At 34.5% G+C, this 25,547-nt stretch overlaps 1 protein-coding gene across 1 annotated transcript in view; it reads right to left on the reverse strand.

Annotated features, from left to right (window-relative positions):
- LOC145668376 (uncharacterized) overlaps positions 1-17,199 on the reverse strand; it is a 233,494-nt gene extending 216,295 nt beyond the window's left edge. The window contains exon 1 of the mRNA XM_081736161.1: positions 17,164-17,199. Within this exon, the coding sequence (XP_081592287.1) occupies positions 17,164-17,184 (21 nt within the window). The 5' untranslated portion in view covers positions 17,185-17,199. The remainder of the gene's footprint in view (positions 1-17,163) is intronic.
- Positions 17,200-25,547: the final 8,348 nt, after the last annotated feature.

Raw genomic sequence — 25,547 nt, forward strand, 5'->3', positions numbered from 1 at the left:
CCGTTGTGAGATGTAGTACTATAGAGTTACTATTTTTTTACTACAGATATTAGTACTCCTTATTTAACGTTTCACGAATGAGGTACTGTGAACGTATATGTGTAAGTAGTCTTTATTTAACGTTTTGCGAATAAGTATTTGTGAATATTTACTATAGATTAGTAGATCTACACTTTAGTCAATGTTTCGTAACGTAATGCGAATGTTTATAATATAGTACAGTCAGTGGTCGAAATGAGACGGTATGCGGCCTCCTCTGGTTTTCCAGTAATCAAGACATACCATCACTGGAGAGTAGATGCTAAATACCTTTAATAAATCCTTTTTATACTCAGTAAATGAATAACTTTGCATGTCGAAGATTTTATTTCTTATGTAGAAATAATTTCTAAGTTGACAACACGGACATTTTTGTTATCTTTTTCCTACCTTTTGTTTTTGAAATGAGGTGTCTTCATAAAAATTCGTCTAGTATACATATTTTGATGTGCCATATTGAAATTTCTTATGTACGTGTATCGTCTTCCTTAATGCATATAGATAAATGTGTTTTGAGCATGGGCGAATTTAGGAGTTGTCTGCTGTGGGGGTCGGATCTTCCGGGAGTTTGGATTACCCCTGAGTTGAGTAAGGGTCCGGGAGTTTTCCGTACGAAATTATTAATATAGAAACTCAGTTTTTGAGTATTTTCGTATATAATTCTCTATAATACAACATAAGGAGATATTTTTTATTTTTTTTCAGAAACTTGTTGGCAGGGAATCAAAGTATCTCCATATACCCTCCACCGTTACTACAGAGAAGCTCTCCAATGGTTTTCAGTTATTATGTATGTCGAGTCAAAATCGTAATAAAACATTACCGCCTCTGCTTTTTTTCCACTTCGAACACTGAGTACAGTAGTAGTGTTCCTTGCTTAACGTTTTATGACTAACGTTTTGCATATGTTTACAATATATCGAAGTATCACTGTTTCTTATTTAATATTTTAGGAATAACGTTATTAGGATGTTTACAATAAAGCATTAGTGTTCCTATTTAGCAATTTATGGTTAACTCTATGCAAATGCTTATAATTTGATATTACGCGCATACAAATAATGTTTATAATTTATTATTAGTGTTTCTCATTTAACATTGTACGAATAACGCTATGTGAATGTTGTAATTTAGTATTACCGTTTCTATAATTTATGATTATACGAATAATGCCAAGCGAATGTTTATAATTTAAATATTGCAGTGTAACGACATGTAATTTTGCCTTTAGGCTAAGGAAGACGGGTGATTAAGGCAAGTGAATGATGATGGAACAATTGGTGGAATGAGAATGTGAAAGGAAATGGAGTACCCCGAGAAAACCCACGGACACGATGTTGTCCACCACAAATTTACTAGGCCAGGGACGCTCCAGAAGTAAGCACTATTGAGGCACCGTGCTTCTTCTGTTTATAATTTAGTATCAGTGTTCCTTATTTAACGTTTTAGAGATCATGTTTTGCGAAACGTTTAATTAGCTAAACATGTATAACATTTCGTTTAATAACGTTTGAAAATGGTCCGACAAACCCTCCGAGTCCCAAACCCTACCCAATACTAACTACAAATGAACCATAGGATAAGTCAGTCTTCAGTGGGATTTAAGGCTTCTGAGTGGCTTAGTGGTAGAGAACTCACTTTTGGCATAACGGATCATACTTTTGAGTTGAGTTTTGTTTTTGGAGTCGTTAAGCAGCACCGATGGTTAGTAAGAATGGGCCCCAGGCCCTGCTTCTGGGAGAGAAAGTGGCAAGGTCTTATGCATATATCGAGTTTTTCACTAGTATCTTACTATACTATTAATTAATATATATCAAACTCAAGGGAGCAATTGCTTCACTGCAGTTGCACTAATAAATGGCACCCCTAACTGATCTATTCACGATTAACGTGCGCTCTGCACCATTACGAGGGCTTGAATCCGATGGAGTTGGCGGGTGCACAGACCCTTAAGCAAGGTCAACTCACACAGTATAAGAGGTTCCCCACCACATTATAGCGCCTACTACAAGAGAGCTGAATTGTACGACCACGTCACCGGGACCGACTGGATCATACTTTTGATACCAAATCACGGGATTCTTACTTTTCCATCGATTTAGTGCTTTCATCACCATTTATTTCCCTTTTATCAGCTCATTGCTCTCAAATGTTTCAGTGTACTGGAGTACACACTTCCCAACGGGAATAGAACACATAACCTTATATGGTAAATGTGAATTTATTATACTACTACTACTACTACTACTACTACTATAATAATAATAATAATAATAATAATAATAATAATAATAATAATAATAATAATAATAATAATAATAATAAACATGTAACACAGTTGTCTTCGCTATTAAAAGTGTATTTTACTTTTACACTTAAGTACATATAGCCTATTTATCAATGGTGGTATCAAACAAGTGAATGGATGTAACCATAAAGGACATTAAATATATTATTGCTTTTCCGAGAAGAAACAAAATGCTTTGAAGGGAAGATCGTGAGAACCGAAACGATTTTTTTTTTCAAGTCTGTCTGTTTTGGTTATGCATCCCGTAACTTGCTTCACGGCAGGAATCCAAGATGACATTTGAGTTCCGTTGCGGTACACTTTGAGAATGTGTAAGTAACCCCCACGTCTTTTACAAGGGAGGAGAGAAAAGTGGAGAAGTTTTGCTCTTTTACGTCACTCATAGATGTATAAAGTCATGTTAATGTGACACTGACATATCTTCATATCTTGTGCTGCTCTGCAGATCGACATTTATCAGTGGCAACAGCCATTTCCTAACTAACTTATTCACAAGAGCAATATACATGTCATTGGAATGACAGGTTCTTTTTCCTTTGCTTTTATACTTTGTACGTACAAATTGAAGATTTCACATCAGAAATATTATTATTATTATTATTATTATTATTATTATTATTATTATTATTATTATTATTATTATTATTATTATTATCTCTTAATATCGTGTGTTTATTTTCAACCAACCTTTTCCCCTGTGAATTTTGAAAATTACCTGAACCACATTTTTAGTAGGTTGAATCCTCTGGAAAATGATATATTGATTTTTGGAGATTTCAACATATCCAAAATTGATTGGTTAAATAATGAACAGCTTCCAGAAATACATTATTATTCCAAATTGAAGTTTCAGCAATTGTCTTTTTTATTATTTATTTATTTATTTATTTTTATTTATTTATTTATTTATTTATTTATTTATTTATTTATTTATTTATTTATTTATTTATTTTTTGAAAATACTAACCTGTATGTTGAACCCTCAGTTTCTGCTCTTGATCTTGTTATCACAAATGCTATTTCTATGTCGAGAAAAACTAATCAGTGCATGATGCATCCTGATACTTTTTTATTATCCGATTGAAACCATTGTGTTTTTACCTAAAGGTTGTAAAATAAATAAGTTCTCTGAACGTTTTCAATTTGTTAAAGGTGATTATTACGCATTATATCAATAACTAGCTAACACTGATTGGTATAATATCTTGTTAAAACCAGATATAACTGAAGCTGTTTTGGATTTTGAAAAAGCAATTGTATTAGCTATGGAAACAAACATTCCGAAATCTAGGCCAAGAACATCTAAATATCCTTGTTGGTACTCAAAAAAAAAAAAAAAAAAAAAAAAACTGTTTCTTTATTAAAAGCTTAGAATTTAGCGCACAAAAAAGTATAAAATTACATTAAATCATGAAGACTATTTATTATTTGTCAATTACCGCAAGGCCTTTAAGACCCAATTAAAATATGACAAACGTATTTACTATATTAAAATGGAAAATCAATTAAATAGTAATTCTGAGAAATTTTGGAGATATGTGTCCAAGGGCAAAAACAAAACTGCAACTGGAATTGTAGTAAATGATTCTTGGTTACTGACTGTGAGTCGTTGGTAAATTTATTTCCAGAGTACTTTGCATCAGTCTACCAGACATTTCCAATTATTAGTAATACAAATAATTATTCAACATCACCAGAAACTGTCTGTGAGAGGAAGCTGTAAGAGAAGCTATTAAATCCTTAAAGACTAAATCTGCGCCTGGTATAGATGGAATACCTGTTTTTATTATAAAAGGTGTGGCTGAGGGAATTTCACCAGTGTTAGCATGCTTGTTTAAGTGGAGTTTAAATGAAAATATTTATCCTGAAGCTTGGAAAATTGTAGGTGTAACACCAATACCCAAGACTAAAGGTGACAAAATTAATGATTATAGATCAATTTCTATAATGAATGTTATTCCTAAAATTTTTGTAAAAATAATGTACAACTACTTGTATAATGCTGTATGTGATCAGTTAGAGATAAATCAACATGGGTTTATAAATGGTAAATCAGTTATTACAAATTTGGCATGCTTTGTTCATAGTTTGTTTTCTGTTATTCGATCGGTTGGTCAGACTGATGTTATTTCCTTTGATTTTGCCAAAGCTTGTACAAATTACCTCATCACTTATTAATAAGTAAGTTTTATAAGTACAAATTATCGAATCAAATAATAAAGTGGATAGATTCGTACTTAAATAAAGGAAATTCAAAGTAAGGTATAAAGGTTATATGTCTTCTATTTACAATATAACATCTGGTGTACCTCAAGGTTCCAATCTCGGTCCTTTGTTGTTTTTGCTGTATGTAAATGACCTATCTGAGAAGTTAACTTGTAGATATTTGATGTATGCCGAGGACATAAAAATTTTTAAGAAAATTAAAACCCTTCAAGATCAAGTTACTTTACAAGAGAATATTGAATCAGTTGTCAAGTGGTCTGAAAACAATTTTTTGCCTTTGAATATTACCAAAACTAAAAGTATAACTTTCTCAAGGAAAACGGATCTCCTTTTATATAACTACACAGTCGGTAAACAGAGAATCGATTTTGGAACCTATGTCAAGGATTTAGGGTAATTTTAGATAACAAGCTATTATTTGGTTTGGTAAGCATTTACAGGTAATAACTTCTAAGGCTAGGAAAAACTTAGCTATGTTAAAATGGATTTGCCGCAATTTTTCGATACATTTGGAACGTGCGTTCCCATTTGGAGTACGGCACTGTTATTTGGAATAGTGAAGTTAAGTACTTTATAAATGCTATAGAATTTGTTCAAAATAATTTTTTAGCGTGGTTACGATGGAAGTTTAAAAATTTCAAAGATATCAGCTTGTCTTGCATATCTAAAGAGCTTCATCTGTTACCTCTAACTGATAGACGGTGTATTTTTGATTTGAGTTTCTTTCATAATATTCTTCAAGATGTTTTTTCTATTGATGGTCTATGGTCCATAAAAATTCCATATCGCAATGTCAGAAATTTTGCACCTTTTGTTTCGAATGTTTCTACCTTGAAATGTTCAATTTATAAAACTATAGATACAGCCAACAAGTATTACTATGCTCTAGATATCTTTCAAAGTAACTTTGCTAAAATCTACTCACAATTAATTAAAATTCTAAAAAATTTATAATGTTTTCCTGTTTAACTTGTAAGGTGCCATTTGAATATATTTTTTAATATGTCATATGCAATTTCTTTACTCTTTTGTATACTCATTTTATTGTTATCATTTTTAGTCTTACGAATGAGTGTATTTTATTTGAGATGTTACTTGAGATGATAATTATGCTTATATACTTTTTCTTTATGACTTTAATTGTATTTTCATTTGTAATAGCCATTGTATGTTTTTTTGTATGCTTTCACTTGTATGTTGTGTCTATATGCATGCGCCCTATATTTGTATAAATCTTTTTTGGGGGGGCACTTTGTGGCTGTAAAGCTGTTTGTACCCAATAAACATTTCAAACATTATTATTATTATCATTATTATTATTATTATTATTATTATTATTATTATTATTATTATTATTATTATTATTCAGTGCATTTCAACTTTTTACCTATATGTAGTTTATGTCAATTTCGACTGTTTATAATCTAATTGAAATTATAGACATTTTTGTTAATTTGACATGATTTATAAAAACACTCAAATTATTATAGGATTACAGGCAATGCAGAACACCTCCCTCATAAAAAAAAGTATGACTTGTGCTACAACGCACCCTGCAGAAAAATCAGATATTGTCATACTTGATCAATTACATTCACTTGAACTGCCAAAACATCTATTTATTGTAGTGTTACTCAAGAGACAAGAATTTTCTTGTCAATTCTAGGAAAAGCCAATAATTGCATTTTGTAATTCTCGTATAGTGGGAAATACTCTAGTTTAGTGGTCCTCAACCGATGTGTCACCCAGTTCACTAAGGTGTGTCGCGAAATTTTAGAATTTAAAAATCATGAAGAATTTGATAATAATTAGTTAACTTTGTGACAGACTGCACCAGTCAACACTCTAGCGGTAGCGATGCTACATTGAGTCATTATAAGAACTAATATGTTTCACTATTATAATAGTTTATTATTATTATTATTATTAACAAATATATTAAAAATGTCACGATGTCCTGAACGTTCAGTGAATCAATCAAAAAAGGTTGAGAATCACTGCTCTAGTTCTCGGAAATCTTAGGTCTCAAACACTGTTTAATTGTTACATGATTGATGGTATAAAAACTATAAATTAGTACAGTGGTTGTAAATACAATGAAAGTACATAACATTTGTAAACGTTTAAAGATACACAAGTAATTACACAACACACTACAATTATAAATATGATTTGTATATAGATCTCGCAATTTAATACATTACAATCGTACTCTATTTCCTTTATAATTTAACATTTCTAAATACAAGTGCATTCTGAATATTTAACTCCTTGTAAATAGATTAGAAAAAAAATATTGTGAAGGTCCGAAGTTAAAACCTCGTCATATATCATTAAATGATTTAGTTATTTAGACTTAAAGTATGATACAAGGTGCATTGAAGTTATAATACGTCCTATTTCTTTCTCTCACTAACCAATCATACGAAAACTATGAAACATGTCACTTCTCGATATACTCTTCTGTAGCCATACACATTTTTCCATGGCCGCAGCGAACGCTTCTTTAGGAATCTGTTTTGATCACTAGAAAATCGCCGATTTAATAGCGACACGGCTAGTGCGACCACGGAGAATGTCTTTCATCGTTGGAAACAGCCAAATGTCGCTAGAAGCCAGGTCTGATGAGTAAGGAGCAGAGATGTTCACCCTCGCGAGGATGGCCCTCACCTCGAGGGCATCCTCACCCTCAAGTTCCCTCGCCCACAGTGACGCGAGGGCGAGGACAAGTTTTGGTCACGAGGGCGAGGGTGCGCGAGGGCGAGGACAAGCTTCGATGGCGAGGGTGAGGGTGCACGAGGGCGAGGAAAAGCTTCGACGAAGAGGGTGAGGGTGCGCGAGGGCGAGGACAAGTTTCGGCAGCGAGGGCGAGGGTGCGCAAGGACGAGGACAAGTTTTGGCCGCGAGTGCGAGGGTGCGCGAGGGCGAGGACAAATTTTGGCCGCGAGGGCGAGGGTGCGCGAGGGCGAGGACAAGTTTTGGTCACGAGGGCGAGGGTGCGCGAGGGCGAGGACAAGCTTCGATGGCGAGGGTGAGGGTGCACGAGGGCGAGGAAAAGCTTCGACGAAGAGGGTGAGGGTGCGCGAGGGCGAGGACAAGTTTCGGCAGCGAGGGCGAGGACAAGTTTTGGCCGCGAGGGCGATGGACAATTCCATTCGCGAGGGCGAGGGTGAACGAGGGCGAGGGCCAACTGCTACTGCGAGGGCAAGGGTGAGTGAGGTCGAAGTAAAATGAACATCTATGCTTATGAATATCTGGGAATCAGTCGATCTGTCTGTATTCTGACGTATTACAGTTAATGTCCCTTTATAATTCATCACCGATGCCGATGCTAAATGGTACGTGAATCTATAGTTTATGGTAGGATCCGAACCACCATAATCCGTTCAAACTTCACTCAAGGGAATCGAACCTGAGACTTGCTGCAAAGCAGACATGCTTGCTAGACACTATACTAACTTCCTTTGTATATTTCAATATCATTAACTTTCAGTAATCACCGGTAATCGACCTATAACCAGAGTCGAAGTCTAAGAGGGAGTTATTGAAAATGTTTAATTATCCTAATTTTTATGTAAATATTTCACTTTAGAATATTAGCGTTTAAATACTCCTCTCCCCCATACAACCATTACACACGCTAATACTATGTAACACGCAGTAACGACTACATATTATCAGGTGCAACATTTAATCAATCAACATATAACATATAAAGCTTATAAAATTTTAATTAGTCAGCTGGATTACATCTTATGAAAAAAGTTGAATAATTTCCACCTTATATGTTAGTTGTTTGACGTAACGTAAGCATGAAGGTAAGCTTAGATCTTTGTTCGAAATTCACATTGAAATGATATTCGCAAAGAATCTTCAGTGGGCTGAATCTCTTTCGTTCCAGGTTGGCTACAAGACTGCGATAATCGTAGGACGTAGATTTTATTCCCCAGTCAGAATTTTTAAACTATCCTATCTCTTTAAGTCAATAATTGTTTGTTTTGCATTATTACTTTTCAACCAAAGAGAAAAATAATTCAGTCACTCTACTCCTGTTTTAATGATGTATGGCAGCGTGTAACAAATTGTTGCGAGGTCCTGGGCAAGAAAAGTTTGTGATCTCCCTTTCAGTTTTTAATTGCTAATTATAATAAAATTTCTGGAAATCAATTAATCTACACATTTAATTATTTGTGCTAAAGAAAATAAAGGTTTGTTCTCTTACTTCCACCATTTCTTTCATCATCATTCACTTGCAATTTCATCCATCTCCTTTAGCAGTTACATAACTCTGGGGCGCTAAACTAAAGATTTCATCTTTTCTTTCATTACTACAATCTTAAAGTTTGCACGACATTATTGATTGTTGAATTGGTGGATTTATAAAAGTCAGTGCTAAATCATTTTAGGCTCGATAATCTTTCCAAGGCCCCTGGAGGCGCTAAGCTCTGAGCGTGCCATTTAGGGAGAAACGGTGGCTCAGCGATAGAGAAATTACCTTTGTTCGAAGGATTACATGTTCGATTCCTCCAAGTAAGTTCGTGGTGAAGGACATCGTGTTCGTGGGTTTTCTGGGAATTCTCCAGTTTCCTACCACATTCTCATTCAACTATTTCTTTCATCATTCACTTCTGTCTCCTTTAGCATTTAGCTTACATAATCGTGGGATCTTAAACTAAAGATTTCATTTTTCATTTGCCTTTACGTATTTGTAGTGTAAGGAATCCTTGAGACAACGTTTGAAAGATATCATTTCATAATTGTGGGAATTACTGAATATAAACTTTCCAACAATGATAGCTGCCAAAAATGAACCAAGACCAATGTGATAAAGTGCACAAATTGGCCCCTAGGGTAGTTTCTTAAGACAAAGTTTCATATTTATGGCAATTATTGAAAAAAATTAAAAATTTTAACATTGTTAAGGTAGGACAAATGTATCTCTATTAGTGGTGAATATTAACAATATTTGAGCATCGAAATTAACCTTACAAGCACATTGACACATTTCAGTTTATATTTTAAAATACCAATTAACTTAGATTCACATTCAAATCAATGAAGTCATTCATGTTATAGGTTAGAGTGGGTATATATTTCCGAGTGATAATTCAACAATAGTGTTCTGAAGTATTTTATTTGTTTGCTGACGGAGTTTCAAAATTAAGCTCTTTAGATCTTTCCCTTTGAATTTGTTCAAATTCCTCAGTTACGCTACATACATCAGGGATGGCCAACGTGTTGACTGTCAAATTCTGACAGATAGTCCGCGGCAGTCACTCTACCGCCACTCATCAAACCTTGATTTCACCCTCACCCTCATGAGAGCCGCCCTTGTGTGGCTGAATACTTATGCTTGCATCGTAGTTCAAGGAACATTTTGAAGTAAAGGCATTGGATACTGTTGATAAATGATGTAAACGTCACTATCGACCGAGGTCTCCATTGTAACAGTTGTTCCATTTTAGGTGTTCCACAGTAAGTTATACGATGATATGTTTAGTTTCCTTTATATTAAGCAAGGGCGGATCCAGGATGGACTTCTGGTGGGGGTGGTATATTGTAATACTGCTACTTAGAGCTACTTTTAAGAGCTCCAAACTCTGGGATGCGTTTTATTTGTATATATAAAATAAAGAAGTTTCCTCTTCTGGGCGGGAGCGATCGCCCCGATCGCCCCCCCCCTCCGCCCCTGGATCCGCCACTGACGATAAGGAAATAATTCAACAAATAGATTGAATAATTGATGCTCTGATCCTCACGAAGGAGGCCCTCTCGAGGCCTCCTCACCCTCAATTACCCTCGCCCTCAATGATATGAGGGCGAGGGTGCGCGAGAGCGAGGAAAAGTTTTGAGCACGAAGGCGAGGGCGAGCGAGGATAATGGACAACTCCTATCGCGAGGGCGAGGACAAGCTTCGATGGCGAGGGTGAGGGTGCGCGAGGGCGAGGAAAAGCTTCGACGAAAAGGGCGAGGGTGTGCGAGGGCGAGGAGAAGTTTCGACAGCGAGGGTGAGGGTGCGCGAGAGCAAGGACAAGCTTCGATGGCGAGGGGGAGGGTGCGCGAGGGCGAGGAAAAGCTTCGACGAAGAGGGTGAGGGTGCGCGAGGGCGAGGACAAGTTTCGGCAGCGAGGGCGAGGGTGCGCGAGGGCGAGGACAAGCTTCGACGGCGAGGGCGAGGATGCGTGAGGGCGAGCACAAGTTTCGACAGCGAGGGTGAGGGTGGCGAGGGCGATGGACAATTCCATTCGCGAGGGCGAGGGCCAACTGCTACTGCGAGGGCGAGGGTGAGTGAGGTCGAAGTAAAATGAACATCTATGGTAAGGAGAATGAGAAATCACTTCGAAGTTGTTGTCACGAACAAACCACTGCGTCACGTTCACCCGATTCGCTGGTGCGTTGTCTTGGTGGCAGATAACACGTTCAGTCTTTTCCGGTCGTTTTTCACGCAATTCTGGAAGGAGCTCCTTCTTCAAAACATCCTCGTACGATGCACCTGTCATAATAGTGTCTAGTAGTGTCCTTTGATTACTTCATCACTGTCCCAGAATATAGCAACTATCATTTTCCAGCAATGGCGCTTACCCGGTTTTTTTTTGGGGGGGGGTGAAATTGTGTGCTTCCATTGAGGAGACTGCAGCTTCGTTTCAGGATTGAAAAATGACATCCGTGTCTCGTCCATTGTCACGATAGATGAAAAGAGAGTTTCATTCATGCTGTCATCTCGCGTCAATATTGCCTGACAACATGCTAATCACGCAGCCTTGTGGTCGTCTGTCAGCATTCGTGGTACCCACCTGGAGGACACTTTTCGAATTTTCGGGTCTTTATGCAGGATTGTGTGCACAGATTCCTCGGAAATGCCAATTTTGGAGGTGATATGTTCCACAGTCATTCGGCGATTCTCCAATACAATTTTCTCCATTCGTTCGATCATGTCGCCAGATCGGCTTCTTCGAGGCCGAGATTGTCTTGGTTTGTTGGCACTCGACGTTCTTCCTTCTTTGAATTGTTGCACTCACATTAGACACATGCATGACACCATCATCACATGTCTCACTCAACTGGCGATGAATTTCAAGCGGTGTCACACCGCGCAAATGGAGAAAACGAATGACTACATGCTGTTCTTGTAATGAAAACGAGTATAGTAGACATCACTCTCACCGCTGTCGCTAGAGTTCTGTGTGCCGCACAATGCTGTCATCTCTGTCAAGCGCTGATACATGCCTGCGTTTTCTTTTAATAAATGGCACGTTTTTATCTGTTACCAGTCCTAAAAAAAATGAAGGTGTTATAACTTGAATGCGCCTCGTATTTATGCAATACTATTTAACTGCTTATTATATTTATATGATATGCAGTTATTCTGTGTTAATATAAGGAAATTATTTCTATATTAAAAAGTAAGGCAGCCTACTTTCTACATGAATTAATATTTAATGGACTAAAAAACATGGGTGATATGAATCTTTTTAAATTAATGCTAATTTTTATCCAACAGATACACACAGTATTTAAATTTCTTGTTACTAACAGTGCAAATATCTACCAAGACTACTTCCAAAAGTCGAGTAGGGTCTACATATATTTACAAAACGAGACCGAGAAGATCTTTTCGAGAATCGAAACGAGACAAGACAGAATCCTTCGCGAATTGAGACGGACGAGACTTCTGCAAAATTTACTAGACGAGTCGAAAAAGTCTTTTTTTTTTTATCTCGTCTCGTGGCAACACTACTTCCCTGATATAAGCATTCAGATTTCATTACAAGAGCTCGAAATACTATGCTCTGAACTCGGCAATACATTTCTAGATAATACTCTTCTTTATTTTGTATCTCACTTTAAACAGATAGCTCGGATGATATAAGAAAGGGACATTAATATAAAATCAAGCAGTCAATCAATGAATATCGAGAAGTAAAGTAATTAGCTTAACACGAACGAAGTAAATAATAAATAAATTATGCTATCGTGGTCAGTTCCTGTGTATCGTATTGACATTGTAGACGATTTAGTTGTAACTAATCGTTCTTACATTTGAACCACTTAGAACCAGCTACGATTCTTCTAAAGGAGCTCTGTTCGTAACCGATTTTGGTTTCCAAAGACCTTCACTTGTAAATTAATTATAATTACAATTACAATTATAATTCATATGATTAGAGTTGCCATATGTCCGTATTTTGTACGGACTGTTTGTATTTTTGAGTCTGTGTCCGTGTCCGTGTCGTAGTCACGAAAGAAATTATTCTTCAGTTGACAAAATTTCTTTTCCTAATAACTCAAGAATAAATTAACCTATTAGAGTACCGATTTTGGCAAGTTATCAAATTATAACTATTCTAAGGATAATGACAAAAGGATCCAAATTAATTCATTAGTTCCCGAGTTATTGGGAAAAGAAATTTTGTCAACTGTCAAATACTTTCTTTTCCGTGTGTGCAAAGCATGAAATAGAAAAATGTCGGTATTTGATAGGTTTTGGAGCTGCCCGAAATGTCCGGAGTCGGCAATCACCACAATTTCGGATGAAAAGAATTGTGTTTTCATCATATAACATATTTTAGTTAGTATTAATAAAGTAGGTTATGTTTGTAATAAATGTCTCATTTTTCCATTCCAGAATTCTTATGGTTAGATTTAATATACGTAATTTAATGGCATGATTTATTACATTTGTGTTAGTGAAAAAAAAATATAAAACATGTTAGTCAAATAGTGTTTTAAACAGGCCTATTACAGTACAAAATTGTGTGATAACCTAAAAAGGTGATTTTTAGGTAAGGAATTTCAAAATATTTATTCTGTGTTCCTTTGATGGGTCGCCATTTTAAGGCTTGTCCGTATTTTGGATCAAAAACTTATGGCAACCCTACATATGATCCGATACTGAATTTCCAGTTGTGGTTATCACCCAGCCTTATGGAAGAAATGAAATTAAAATTTCAAATATTGAATGTTCTATGTCGTGTAGCTACGTCAGGGACGTACGGAGAAATTTATTTCGATGGGCTCTAAAGATTTTCAGAATGGGGTCCAAATTCAATATGAGGATAAATTATATTAATATTTGTAAAATTACTCCTAAAATTAGCCTAAATTTACAGAAAAGTCGGGATTTCGGGGAGGGCCCGGGCCATTAGAACTCACCCACCTACGTACGCCCTGACCCAGGTGGCTCCAGAGGAGCCCTGTCATACATCACTTGCCAGAAAAATACTCCAGATTCGTCTTCAGCTTTGTCGTATATCCTATACGTCTTAAAATATATTCCTTGTCTTTCTCAATTTCATTTGCCAAATATTGGACAATCCTTTCATCTAAGTTTTAACATACTTTACGTTTCTCCTTTACCATCTTTTCAGAATGAGAGCTAGCTATATATATTAGCATTCGGATGTCATTTCCTAATCCTTCAATTTAACCTACTGCTCCAGCTTTTTGAAGGATTTGTTGTCCTATGCCGTTGTTGCTCTAACGAAATGCACACAAATGTCCCTACAGCGCTGGGCTGTTAACACTTCATTTTTTTTCTTTTCTTTTTTTTTCTTTCTTTTTTTTTACGATGAAAATTCGAGCTGTTTTGTCAATTTTGTGCCAATACGTAACAAGTTAACATTAAATCTATTTACTATGCAAAATCAAAGTAAGAAGCACAATACAAACACTCCTTGTCAACTTTCCAAACTAGACTAACAGCAGTGAGAAAAGTGGTGCTCTTTGCAACTGCACATACTAAGAAAGAAAAGAACGTTCTAGCTGCTCCGTGGCTTTTGCCTTTCGCCCTCGATTTTTTCTCGAGATTATCCCCGAAACTAGGCTTCGAACTCTTAGGTTTGATCCTATTTTATTTTTTACTTTTTTACAGTCCCCCCCCCCCTCCTCCATTTCGAATCGTATAATTTCTCACTGTTCAGGATGCCTAACTTAAACAAGAGGTGAACTAAATTCATTTCTTCAGTGCTAAACTGAAAGACAGCAACCTTCTTCACCAGATCAATCATGTTTGTATGAAAAATCTTTCTTCGAAGAATACCTATATAACATGTTTAGGAGACAATGGAAAAAAATATATTCAAGGCGGCAAAGATTACACAAGTATTCAAGTATTTACGAACTCATTGCCGCAGCTGTTAGCTATAGACATAAGATTGTGGGAGAGAGGCTTCTTCAAGATCGAAAAACGTGTCGTTGTTTGTAACAGGACGTTAGACGATTGTCATTTTTCATAAATTCTTTAGCTACGAAGGACGCTGTTATTTTAGTTTTATTTTCTTTTAGGTTTGCCTTTGTTGATACTGGAATTATGACACCACCCACGAACAAGGCTCATCAGAAAACGACACAAGAGTTTGGTCGTATAACTGGGAACAGACGAGACATTGTTGGTTCAGGACCCCTGCCGACCCTCAAGACACACCGGTTACAGGTACACATAACTTGTGCGCCAGCGCAATATTCTTAAGCTGCCCTTGCAAAGACAAGCGATGTCCTCGTGTGAAGTGGGGTGAGCGCTGAAGAAAATATTTATACGTAAACGTGTATATAAATACCCTTTTTCCAGCATAACTTTTTATATTGACATAACTTAATTCAAGGCGATGGCCAGAAAAGTATCAATGTTAAAGGTGGGACGGAGAGAGAAAAAATATAAGAGAAAAAAAGAATGTACCTTCTACCTGAATTTGGGTGTTCATTTTACATTATATATATTCTTTTAAATATATTACTTTAAACTAACATAATTCTCTTAAAATTAAAACAGTTTATAATTCACAAAGACTAAGTAAGCCCATGTTTGTTTATTTGTGTTCCTTTTCAGCACCAAGTCTATGTCAGATTTGAACCTACATTTTAAGGTGGAGTTCGAACCAATGAAATACGTTCAATGACCGCGAATCGAACCCAAGACCCCGTGCACCAAAGGCGTGTGCGCTGAACACTGAACTAGCAGGGAGGGCAATAGATCCTATGCGTATAGACACAGAAAGACCAATGGTGTCCGAACTCAGCTCGGCTTTCATTGCTTGGTAACTCCGCTCATTCTTCTTCAGTCTCAGAAAGTGACCATGAGCTTGAGTTAGCGTGATGCCAGATTGGTGATTTGAGTGTAATGTCACATTAATGATTGCAGGGTCCATTAAATGTGATATCGAAAGATTGTGTGAGTATGGTATGTTAGATTAAAATTAGTCCAGGCTAACCTTATATTCTACTAACACATTAATCCGCATAAAATTAAGAAAGTAGCTTCAAGTAACGTTATTGACATTAACCATTTCCGAATGTAATGGTATGTGTAGAATTTATATATTATATAATCTTGTATTTATCACAATTCTTATATTTCCTACATACAATTTTAGTACTGTATATTGGTATAAAGAACTTTTTCGTCCTGATTTTATTTCTTTAAAGAAAAGTCAATCATGAGAATAGTAGCCTAGAGACCGTATATGATCGATGAAACATCCGATTTTGACCTAAAGTGGCCTGGTGATAAGATCTTGACGAGCTTAGTACTCGTATGAAATATTATTGTGGGTAAGCCTTTGGTTTCGCCTAAGTTATTGGACATGAAATTTATATTTGCACTCAGTAAAGTCAACAAATTTTACTAAAACTCGATCAACGGAATTCATCCGATTTTGACGAAACTTCATGTGATGATATACCTTAACAGGGTTAGATAGCAAATGAAATATTATGGTGCTCAGGCCTTTAATTCTCAAGTTATTGGCCATTAAATTTTGGTTTGAACTTAGCGAAATCAAGAAATGTCACTAAAGCGCGATTGATGATTATAGTGAGCAGAAACTTTGGTTCTTAAGTTATTGACTATGAAATTTGGAGCTTTCACTTAGTGAAATCAAGAAATCTCAATAAAACATTATCGACGAAACTCATCTTACAATGACCAAACTCACTGAGTTGTAAACCTTGATCAACTTAGTATGCATGTGAAATCTTGATTGTTGGTACCAATTCAATGAATCAATTAAGATACAGAATATCCGCAATGTACAGAGACAATGTAGACGATGGAAAGGTATATACTATTGAGGTAAATTTTCAACTGCTTGTGAAGATTGTCCACCAAATTGGATCTCCGGATAGAGAATGGTAGACTGTTACACATATTAAGTAGGTACTTTCCCAAATCTGACCTCCCTGAGGCGATATTATATTAATCGAGGCCTTTTACGCTGTATTACGGGCTTTTTAGCGTTGCGGTGTTGCCAAATTATGCCCTAAAGGGTTGAAATTCCCTATATTTTGTATATTTATAGTGTAAAACATGCAACATTGTAAGATATAATTTAATTAAATTTTGATATCAATTTAATTAACCCTTTAATCAAACTCCTATCAAAATGATTAACCCTTTAATCAATCTCCTATCAAAATGATTACCCCTTTAATCAAATTGCTATTAATTTATTCAATTAAAGATGATTTCGTAGAATTAATGTAATCGCGTATGATGATATACGTACCGTTATTACCTTATAGTACTATTTAATTATATCAAATTAACCCTTTAATTATTTTTATTGACTGAAATAAATAATATAATATTTACTTACCGCTGACGTCACTACATCCATTGGAGATTTGCGATTACAGCGCCATGAAATTAGTAGCGGGAAAATTGGGCAGCATTTCCTGCATGCTGTTTTGAAAACGAAGAAATGAATAACGGGCATTCCTGGATCCTTGAAGCTTCTATTACTAGGCTATTGCCAAATATAAAAACTTTGAGAAATTGATTTTAGTGTTTGTTTTTATGTAAAGTATATATGTTTTATATATACCCTTTGACGCTTGTGATTGTACTATTATTATATGCTTATGGATAACAGAAAATTATATAGAATTGATAAAGAACTTGAATTATTCTGTGCAGAATATAAGTGATTGGTGCTGCCATCTGTTGTACATTTTTACATTTTTGAGGAGGATAAGAGAAATTTGTGTATGAAGCGGGTGAGATTTGATATGATTGGAATGAAATGCGGTAAGAAAGAAAATGAAGAGACATATTTACAGCTATGTTAAATCTTATTGATTCAAAATTGTGCAGGAGATATAATATCCATTTTTATCTTTGATTGTTGAATTATATAGAAAGGCATGTGTGACTGTGCTATTCCACATTTAGGCATTTTAAATTTTGATATTATTTAATATTGGTCCAACGAGATTGATATTTGCGATTTAATGAGTAGAAGTATTTACATATTATTTAGATATTAACATACCGGTAACTTTTTACTTTTTGTTTTAACTTGTTGGATTGTAAGAGGAATACACAGCGCGGATTATCTTACTTACGAGACTTAATGTTGACGGTATTGGCATTATTGTGAAGACAAGAAATGATTGAGGAAATGTATATTTGGGAGTAAGCTAGTTGTTATTTTGTTTTATTGTGAAATATTATGGAAAACCTACCTTATGTGCACACAAATTTTTACAAAGTTGGATTTAGCTTTTTCGGTGATACATACTGTTAACGCATACCGGAAATGGAATACGGATTAAGATTGATTTTAAGATAGAGTGTACTGATGACAGAATTGTTTGCAGAATGAACATTTTATGCTTGGAACAGAATGTGCTGTACGTTATATATTTGATTAAACTTAGTATTTTAGGAATAATATTACCTTTAGGAATACGTTACTAACCATATTTAAGAAAAGTGCCATGATACATTATTGATCTTGTGAATTAGCTTTTACTTTGTATGATGCATTGAGTTACTGAACGCTAGGCATTTGATTTAGTTTTTGTTGATGCTGTTGGCATTGAATAATACTATAGGAATATCATTTTTGACTCGCTTTGCTATGTTATTTTAATATGCATGTATAATTGTTTATTTTTATAACTACATCTTAGAAATTTTGTTGTACTTATGTAAGAAAATTGCGTTGTATTTTTATGTACGAGGTTTACATTTAGTTACACGAATAAAATAGATGATACGATTAATAATTTAAAATGATTTGTTTGAAATACTATTTGGGTTTGGACATTTATGCCCATGTTATTTTGTGACGTATGAGGGATGACCTTCCTTCCCTTTTGCTGAACAGATTATTTGATGAAAGAAGGGGAAAGGATAGGAGATGGAAGGAACTGGCTTGGAATTTGAATATTAGGTATTATTTTGGCATTTACGTGGTATGAATGAGGAAACTCCAGGAAAAATTACACAGGCAGGTTGTTAGATTTTTTTTTTTGAGAGGCAATGAACATGGGACCATTTGTATTGAAGTTGAGAGCGCTTGTGACATTGCTATGTGTGGACACAATTTTTTTATTTGTGAACGTATTTTTTATAACTTATATGCATTTGTTTGGATAGCTTGTATTGTATGAGATGACGCTCCTGGTGAGCAGAATATTTGATGAAAGGGAAGGGAAAAGAAAAAGATAGGAGAACGAAGGAAGTGGCTTGAAATTTGTATATTAGGTATTATTTTGGCATTTACTCAGTGTGAATGAGGAAACTCCAGGGAAAAATTACTTAGGCAGGTTGTTAGACTTTTGAGCGGCAACGAACATGGGACCATTTGTACTGAAGGTGAGAGCGCTTGCGAGAATGATTTTGGGGACACATTTTTATTTGTGAAGCTATGTGTTTATGATTTTATGTATTTGTTTGAATAGTTTGTAGTGTATGAAGGATGACGACCCTTGCCGAGCAGATTATTTGATGAAAGGAAGGAAAAGGATAGGAGAAGGAAGGAAGTAACGCGGAACTTGTATACTATATATTATTTAGGCATTTATTCGGTATGAATGAGGAAACCGCAGGAAAAAATTACTTAGGATGGCTGTTTGACTTTTGAGCGGCAACGAACACGGGACTACTTGCACTGAAGGCGAGAGCGTTTGCGACAATGCTACACGAGGAACAAAATTGATTTGTGAACGTACGTGATTATAATTTTATGTATTTGTTTAGAATGTGAGGAGAGGAACTTTTATTTTCTACTATTAATATATAAGATTTGTAGAAATTATGGATGAAGGATGTAGTGTGTATTGTGAAATATTTGAAACTATTGAAGCGAATGTTAGGGGGGATATGAAAAGTCGATATAGTGACTTTAATATTTTGACTATAATTATTTAGGAATATATGTAGGAAGATGAAATATTTTAGTTTTATATTTGGAGGCGAGCAGAACAGAGACCAGAGCATAGCGTTTGGTGCCGTGATTTTTTACTGAATTAACTATTTGTCAGTTTAGTGCCATTGATTTTGTTTGTTATGCTTTGTCTTGGCTTTGTAATGAATTTGTGGTAGGAGTAGATATAACTGGTTGCAGAGCGACGATACAGAAAACATATAGAAATGAAATTATGTGCGTATATTTGTAGGATTTGATTTTGGCATATAGCAGGCATAAAACTTAGCCGTTTAAAATTTACAGTTGTAAGGATCTTTTTATTCACTTTATGAGCTACAGCATAAACAGTATTATTGCTTGAAATAAAGACAGTTACACTGACATTTGATGGTAGAAAAACATAATACATGATATAAAAATGTAGAAATACTTATTTGATATTATTATTATTTTCATGTAAAATAAGGCTATGCGTTTTGGAGAACAAGGAACAAATTTGATTATGAAATTATATTTTAATTAATGAACGTGCACACGAACTATAGGCATTGGAAAACATAATTTAACCTATTTAAATAAAGTGAGATCTGTTGTGGAAAGAACACTTTGTAACCAAATTTGTATAATATTTATAATTTTGTTTACTGTATATGGTTTGTCATGGAAATATATTTATGTAGACTTTGTATGATAGGTTTAATTATTGTGGATGTGGGAGGAAACGGAAGAATTCCTTGAAATTTATATGTCTATTGTTATATATCGTAAGTTTAAAGCTTCCCTGAACTAAGTCAGTTTGCTTTAGAATTGAGACATAGAGAATGATTTGATTGATAAATATTGGTAGATACGTAACGACTAGCTTTTAGTGTCACGCTTGGACGTGATTTTTTTAGTTTAGCTTTTATTATTTATATCTTTAAGTATTGAACAGCAGTATTTTATATTATTTATTATATTTAAAGAAGGAAACATGAGCAGAAGAATGAAAAAGTTATGAATATATGGATTAACGATGTTATTAAATGACGAAAGTTGATTGTATACTTGGTGAAACGCACATTGGATACTATTCAATGAAGATTAAGTTAGGACTGTAATATACATGATTTACTAGTTTTTATTTTAGGTATTATTTTATGCAGTTCTGAAAGAAATTTACTATAAATCTGACTTGCTTTATGTTTGAGAATAGAATTTTGATCAGAGAAATAATATAGATATTTATATAAACCCTAGGGATTTGATTTTCCGGTGGGAACTCATGTGGTTTGAATTTCACGTTAATTAGTAGGTCCACGTTTCGTATAGCCTTGCTGCTGAACGGGACGCTACCCCAAAATCAACTCAACTTAACCTTTGGATTTGACCAGTTAAAATTTGGAATATTACAACCTATATATATTTTAATATAGTGTTTCTCAACATGTGGAATTCTAGTTTATATTTATGACACTTAAAATATGAGAGTATATATATGAGAACGTATATGCGAAAAATTTTTGTAGACAGAACTTTTTTTACTTATTTAAGAATGCTGTGTAGTTACAATAGAGAATTTTGAACCCGATTTTTAATTTATTTAGGAACTACCATATACAATATTATAATTATTTACGGTGAATGCGGTAGCAATAACAGATTGCGTGAAAATATGTGGAGCCATCTATTGCATAATATGGAAAACACGATTATGGGTGTATTTGATAGAACTACCCGGTGATGAATTACACACTTGTAACATGTGTGATAACTACATAAAATGTTATGAGAACGAGATGATACCACACGAATGTTAGACTTGCATTATATACTAACTAGATTTGTTTTATTAAGATATAGGTGTACATATTATGCGTTAATACAGACACACAATGAATTATTTATTACGGCATGAAAGAGAGATACCACATATATGTGGTGGTTGTGGAAATGCAGAAGGATGTGAACATTGCAACCTAGCATTGTTATGTGAACAAATACACAAAATATAAACTTTTATTGGAACTTATACGTTTGTTGTTCGTTTGTTTGTTTATAGCTAGTTATATTGACTTGTACCATTTTAGAGGGTTACGCAATTTTTAGGGAAGAGTGATGTATAATTGGACGATTTAAGGATTGTGTGATGTTTCATAGAAGTTTTTATTACATTATAATAATTGCTAAGGTCTTAAGGATATTTCCAATCCTTAACATTTGCTAGGAAATTAACGAGGAAATTGCAGTTAGTGTAGTATTGTATAGAACTGGAAGAGTAGAAATATGGAAAGAATAATGAATATGTACTGATAAAGTATATTATACCTGTATATTGTGAATGATGAGCATGAGGGATGAGGCGAGCTGTGCTAGTATATTACAGCACAGAAGTGTTAGGCAGATGAAGTTTTTTTTGCCTAGGGGCTGCTTAAGCTTTAATGTAGACAATGGGAACCCTGGTAGTGGTAGATGGATTTAGTGTACAAATAATGGAAATATGAGAGGCAGATGATTATGAACTTGATAATTTGCGAGGCACTACTGATTAAAGGGGGTCAGGAGGTAGATTGTAGCAATAGAGAGTATAGACCAATGATAGCGTTGGAGGATAATATTAACATGGAGAAGGATGGAGAGCTAAAAGGTACGTAGTATTTTAAAGTAAGGGGTTATGGGTTATAACGAGAGCATATGTATGCGAGACGCAAAGTTTTAAGATGAAAATGGAGTGTAGGAAACTGAATTTGGTTGCACAACTTTACTGTAGGACTAATCAGTTTGACTTGATATGCAATGCGGAAAGCACATTGTTTTAACATTAATAAGTTTTTTGTAAACTGTGTGGATGGTTTTAATCCATGCAGCATTTTTGTAAGTTAGCACAGGCCGTAAAAGACGCCTTGTATGTATTTAGAATTGTGTTTGCTTTCAGTATCCAGGACGTTTGCCGACATTTTTTTTTTTTAAATAAGTTAACTCTATTGTATGCTTTTTTGCGATTGTTTGAAGATATTTTTAACTGAGATGTTTAGTGAATGTAAGCATTAACTAAGTTACACTTGAATGTGCTTGGATGAGAGCTTGATTTAGTTTTAGGGAAAGGTAGTTAGGATTTTTTATGGATTTTTGATGTTTTACGGAGGAATGAAGATGATAATTTGTGTTTTTGTGGCATTGATTGTTAGTTTCCATTTGCTGCACCACTGAAGAAAACTGTTAATTATTATTTGTAGAGCAGTGTTGATGGATTGGATACTAGATTCTAACGCAAGAAAAGACAGTGTTGGTGGTATATTGAAAGACCTGAAGTTATCAGGAAGTGGATACATATTGGGAACATAGAGAAGATAGAGATCTGGTGACAGAGCAGATTTTTTGAGGTACTCAATAGTGAAGGAAAATAGGATGGGAGAAGCAGTTATATATTGAAATATATGACAGGCGGTTGATTTAAAATCTTGTATATCAGTTTTATATACGAGATAGGAAATTGAAGATGAATTAATGTGTATGCAATTGTGCGGTGTTTTATTCTGTTAAATATTTTTGAGTTAAATAATACAACACATGTTGGTTTGATCTAATTATAATGTTGTGTAACCATGGTAGTTATGACCGGTAGTTGATTGTTGATTGAATATCTTGGGCGAAATTTTGCTTGATGTATGGGAAGTATTTTGTGTTGTTATGTATGCATGCAGACGTCTTACTATAATACGTTATACGGTTTTACTAAAAGCAAACGTTAATTGAATTGTGCAGTAGGATGATAAGATGGTATGAGTTTTTTTGGTTGGAAACATTATCGTCTTAGAGGTTTTCCAGCTAACAGGAAAATATACAGTGTGCAGAATGAAAGTAAAAAGTGTGGGTAACAAAGTAAGTAATATAAGAGGTTATAGTTTCATATGCCGATAGTTTATTGAATTAAAGACAGGTGCACTATTCCTTTTGTTACGAACAACAGTACTGATATTTTGAACTATGATTGGTTTTGTTTGAGATTTATTTTTGCGGAAGAGTATGAAGGAGAAGATGAAATGACTGTGTTGGATGGATGTCTATATGAATATGTGGGACGGAGTGGTGTGAAGAAGCCTTGAAGGAAATCAGCAAAAAACCGCAGCTTAGGAAGAGTCTGTCTATATAGATAAGGCATCATTTAATAATGGATATGGTGTTTTACTGCTTTTGCAAAGAGCATTGAAATGTTTTTAGTAATTGTTAGGATGAGTGACATCAGAGAGAGTATTATAGATTTTATCCCGATACCATAGCTTGTAAGTACAGATATAATTTTTGATCAACCTTTGAACTTTTTTGGTGATGGCGAAATGTTTTTTGGATTTTTTTTTTATACGTTGATATTTACGATAAAACTGTTGAGAGCGAGTGATAAATGTGAGATATTTGGTGGCAATGTTGCTCGATAAGTGAATAATATAGTTACTGGTATGTAAAGTGAACTAGTTTCTGGGATTGAAGTTGTGATGATATGAATGTTATGATACAGTTTTTTTTTTTTTTTTTGATGTAGGAGCGTGCAAAGGGTTTATTGTTGCCGATAGATATGTTTGTATTGATTTCAGATGAATTTATTAAAATGTTGTTTAGTTTTTCGAAATTTGTAGACTGAGACATATGTTGCGTACTAAACTGTAATTTGATTGGAACATGATCACATCAATTCCTATTGGATTGAGAACATCAATATAGATTTGTGAAATGTGACTAGCAGAAGTAATGAGAATATTTGATATGTTTTGTGATATAAACCTATTGGGTTTTTGGAAGATTATGAATGATATCAGTTATGTAACTTGTGACAAAGGTTTGAAAACTAGATTTACTCCCACCCCTATTAGTTTTAGATAATATTTTTTATTCAAATTAGTTTGAATATTTCATATTTGCATTAGTTTTACAATCGACAAAGTTACCCACACCGTTTACTGCGCGTGCTTGAATTTCTATATATTGACATTGAAAGCAATAATTAGAAATCACGATACCTGAACCCCAATAGCTCCGTTGTATTTACTTGTTTTTTAATTAGCCTGTTGGATTCCAACGTATCGATAAATAATGCTTTTAAATCCTTTTAAAATATACTTTTGGTTATTTTACATTTAAGACATGGTGGATTACTTCCTTTTGTGACACCTTTTAGCAGCGATTGGTGCTATCTTATCTACAGAATACTCTACACTTGAAAAAAATTTATTACAGTTGTTATCATAAGACAATAGTTATTGAACTTTCGCTAAATATGTCTATAGATAAAGTATTGCGTACAATAGGGAGAAACAAAATGCTATCGAAAATTCGCCAAATGTTAAGGATTCTTGTAGACAATCCATGTAGTAAGTTGTAAATATATGTTAAAACTGAAGCCTACATTATGTATTTGATCAGTGCTAGAAATCCCTGTGAATTTTCATTAGGCAGGCTATATGTTAAAAGCTTAGGAAAGAAAAAAAACACTAACACCAACTTTGCAATGGCAAAGGAGAATAAACTGTTTCACAAACTTCTTCTTCTTATGTCTGAAGTTTCATGAAACTAAAATTTATTTGTACAAATAATCATTGATTTATTTCCTATTTATCTGTATTTTTTTTTCATGTTTATATGACATATATTTAAAGATTATTTACTTATTTAAACAGGTTTTTATGTCGATGCGTTAGGTTATATATCTCTATTGTATTGAATTAGATTCAATCTCCCAACATGACCCTCCTCCTCTTTGCTAAGCGGATAGCGTACATGTTATCGGTGGTAACAGATCGTAGTCATGTAGAAAATCATCATTATTTTAGTTAAACTTTTCTTCACGAACA

This window comes from Thermobia domestica, chromosome 13 (genome assembly GCF_964235325.1).
Source record: "Thermobia domestica chromosome 13, izTheDome1.hap1.1, whole genome shotgun sequence".
NCBI classification, from domain to species: Eukaryota; Metazoa; Arthropoda; class Insecta; order Zygentoma; family Lepismatidae; genus Thermobia; species Thermobia domestica.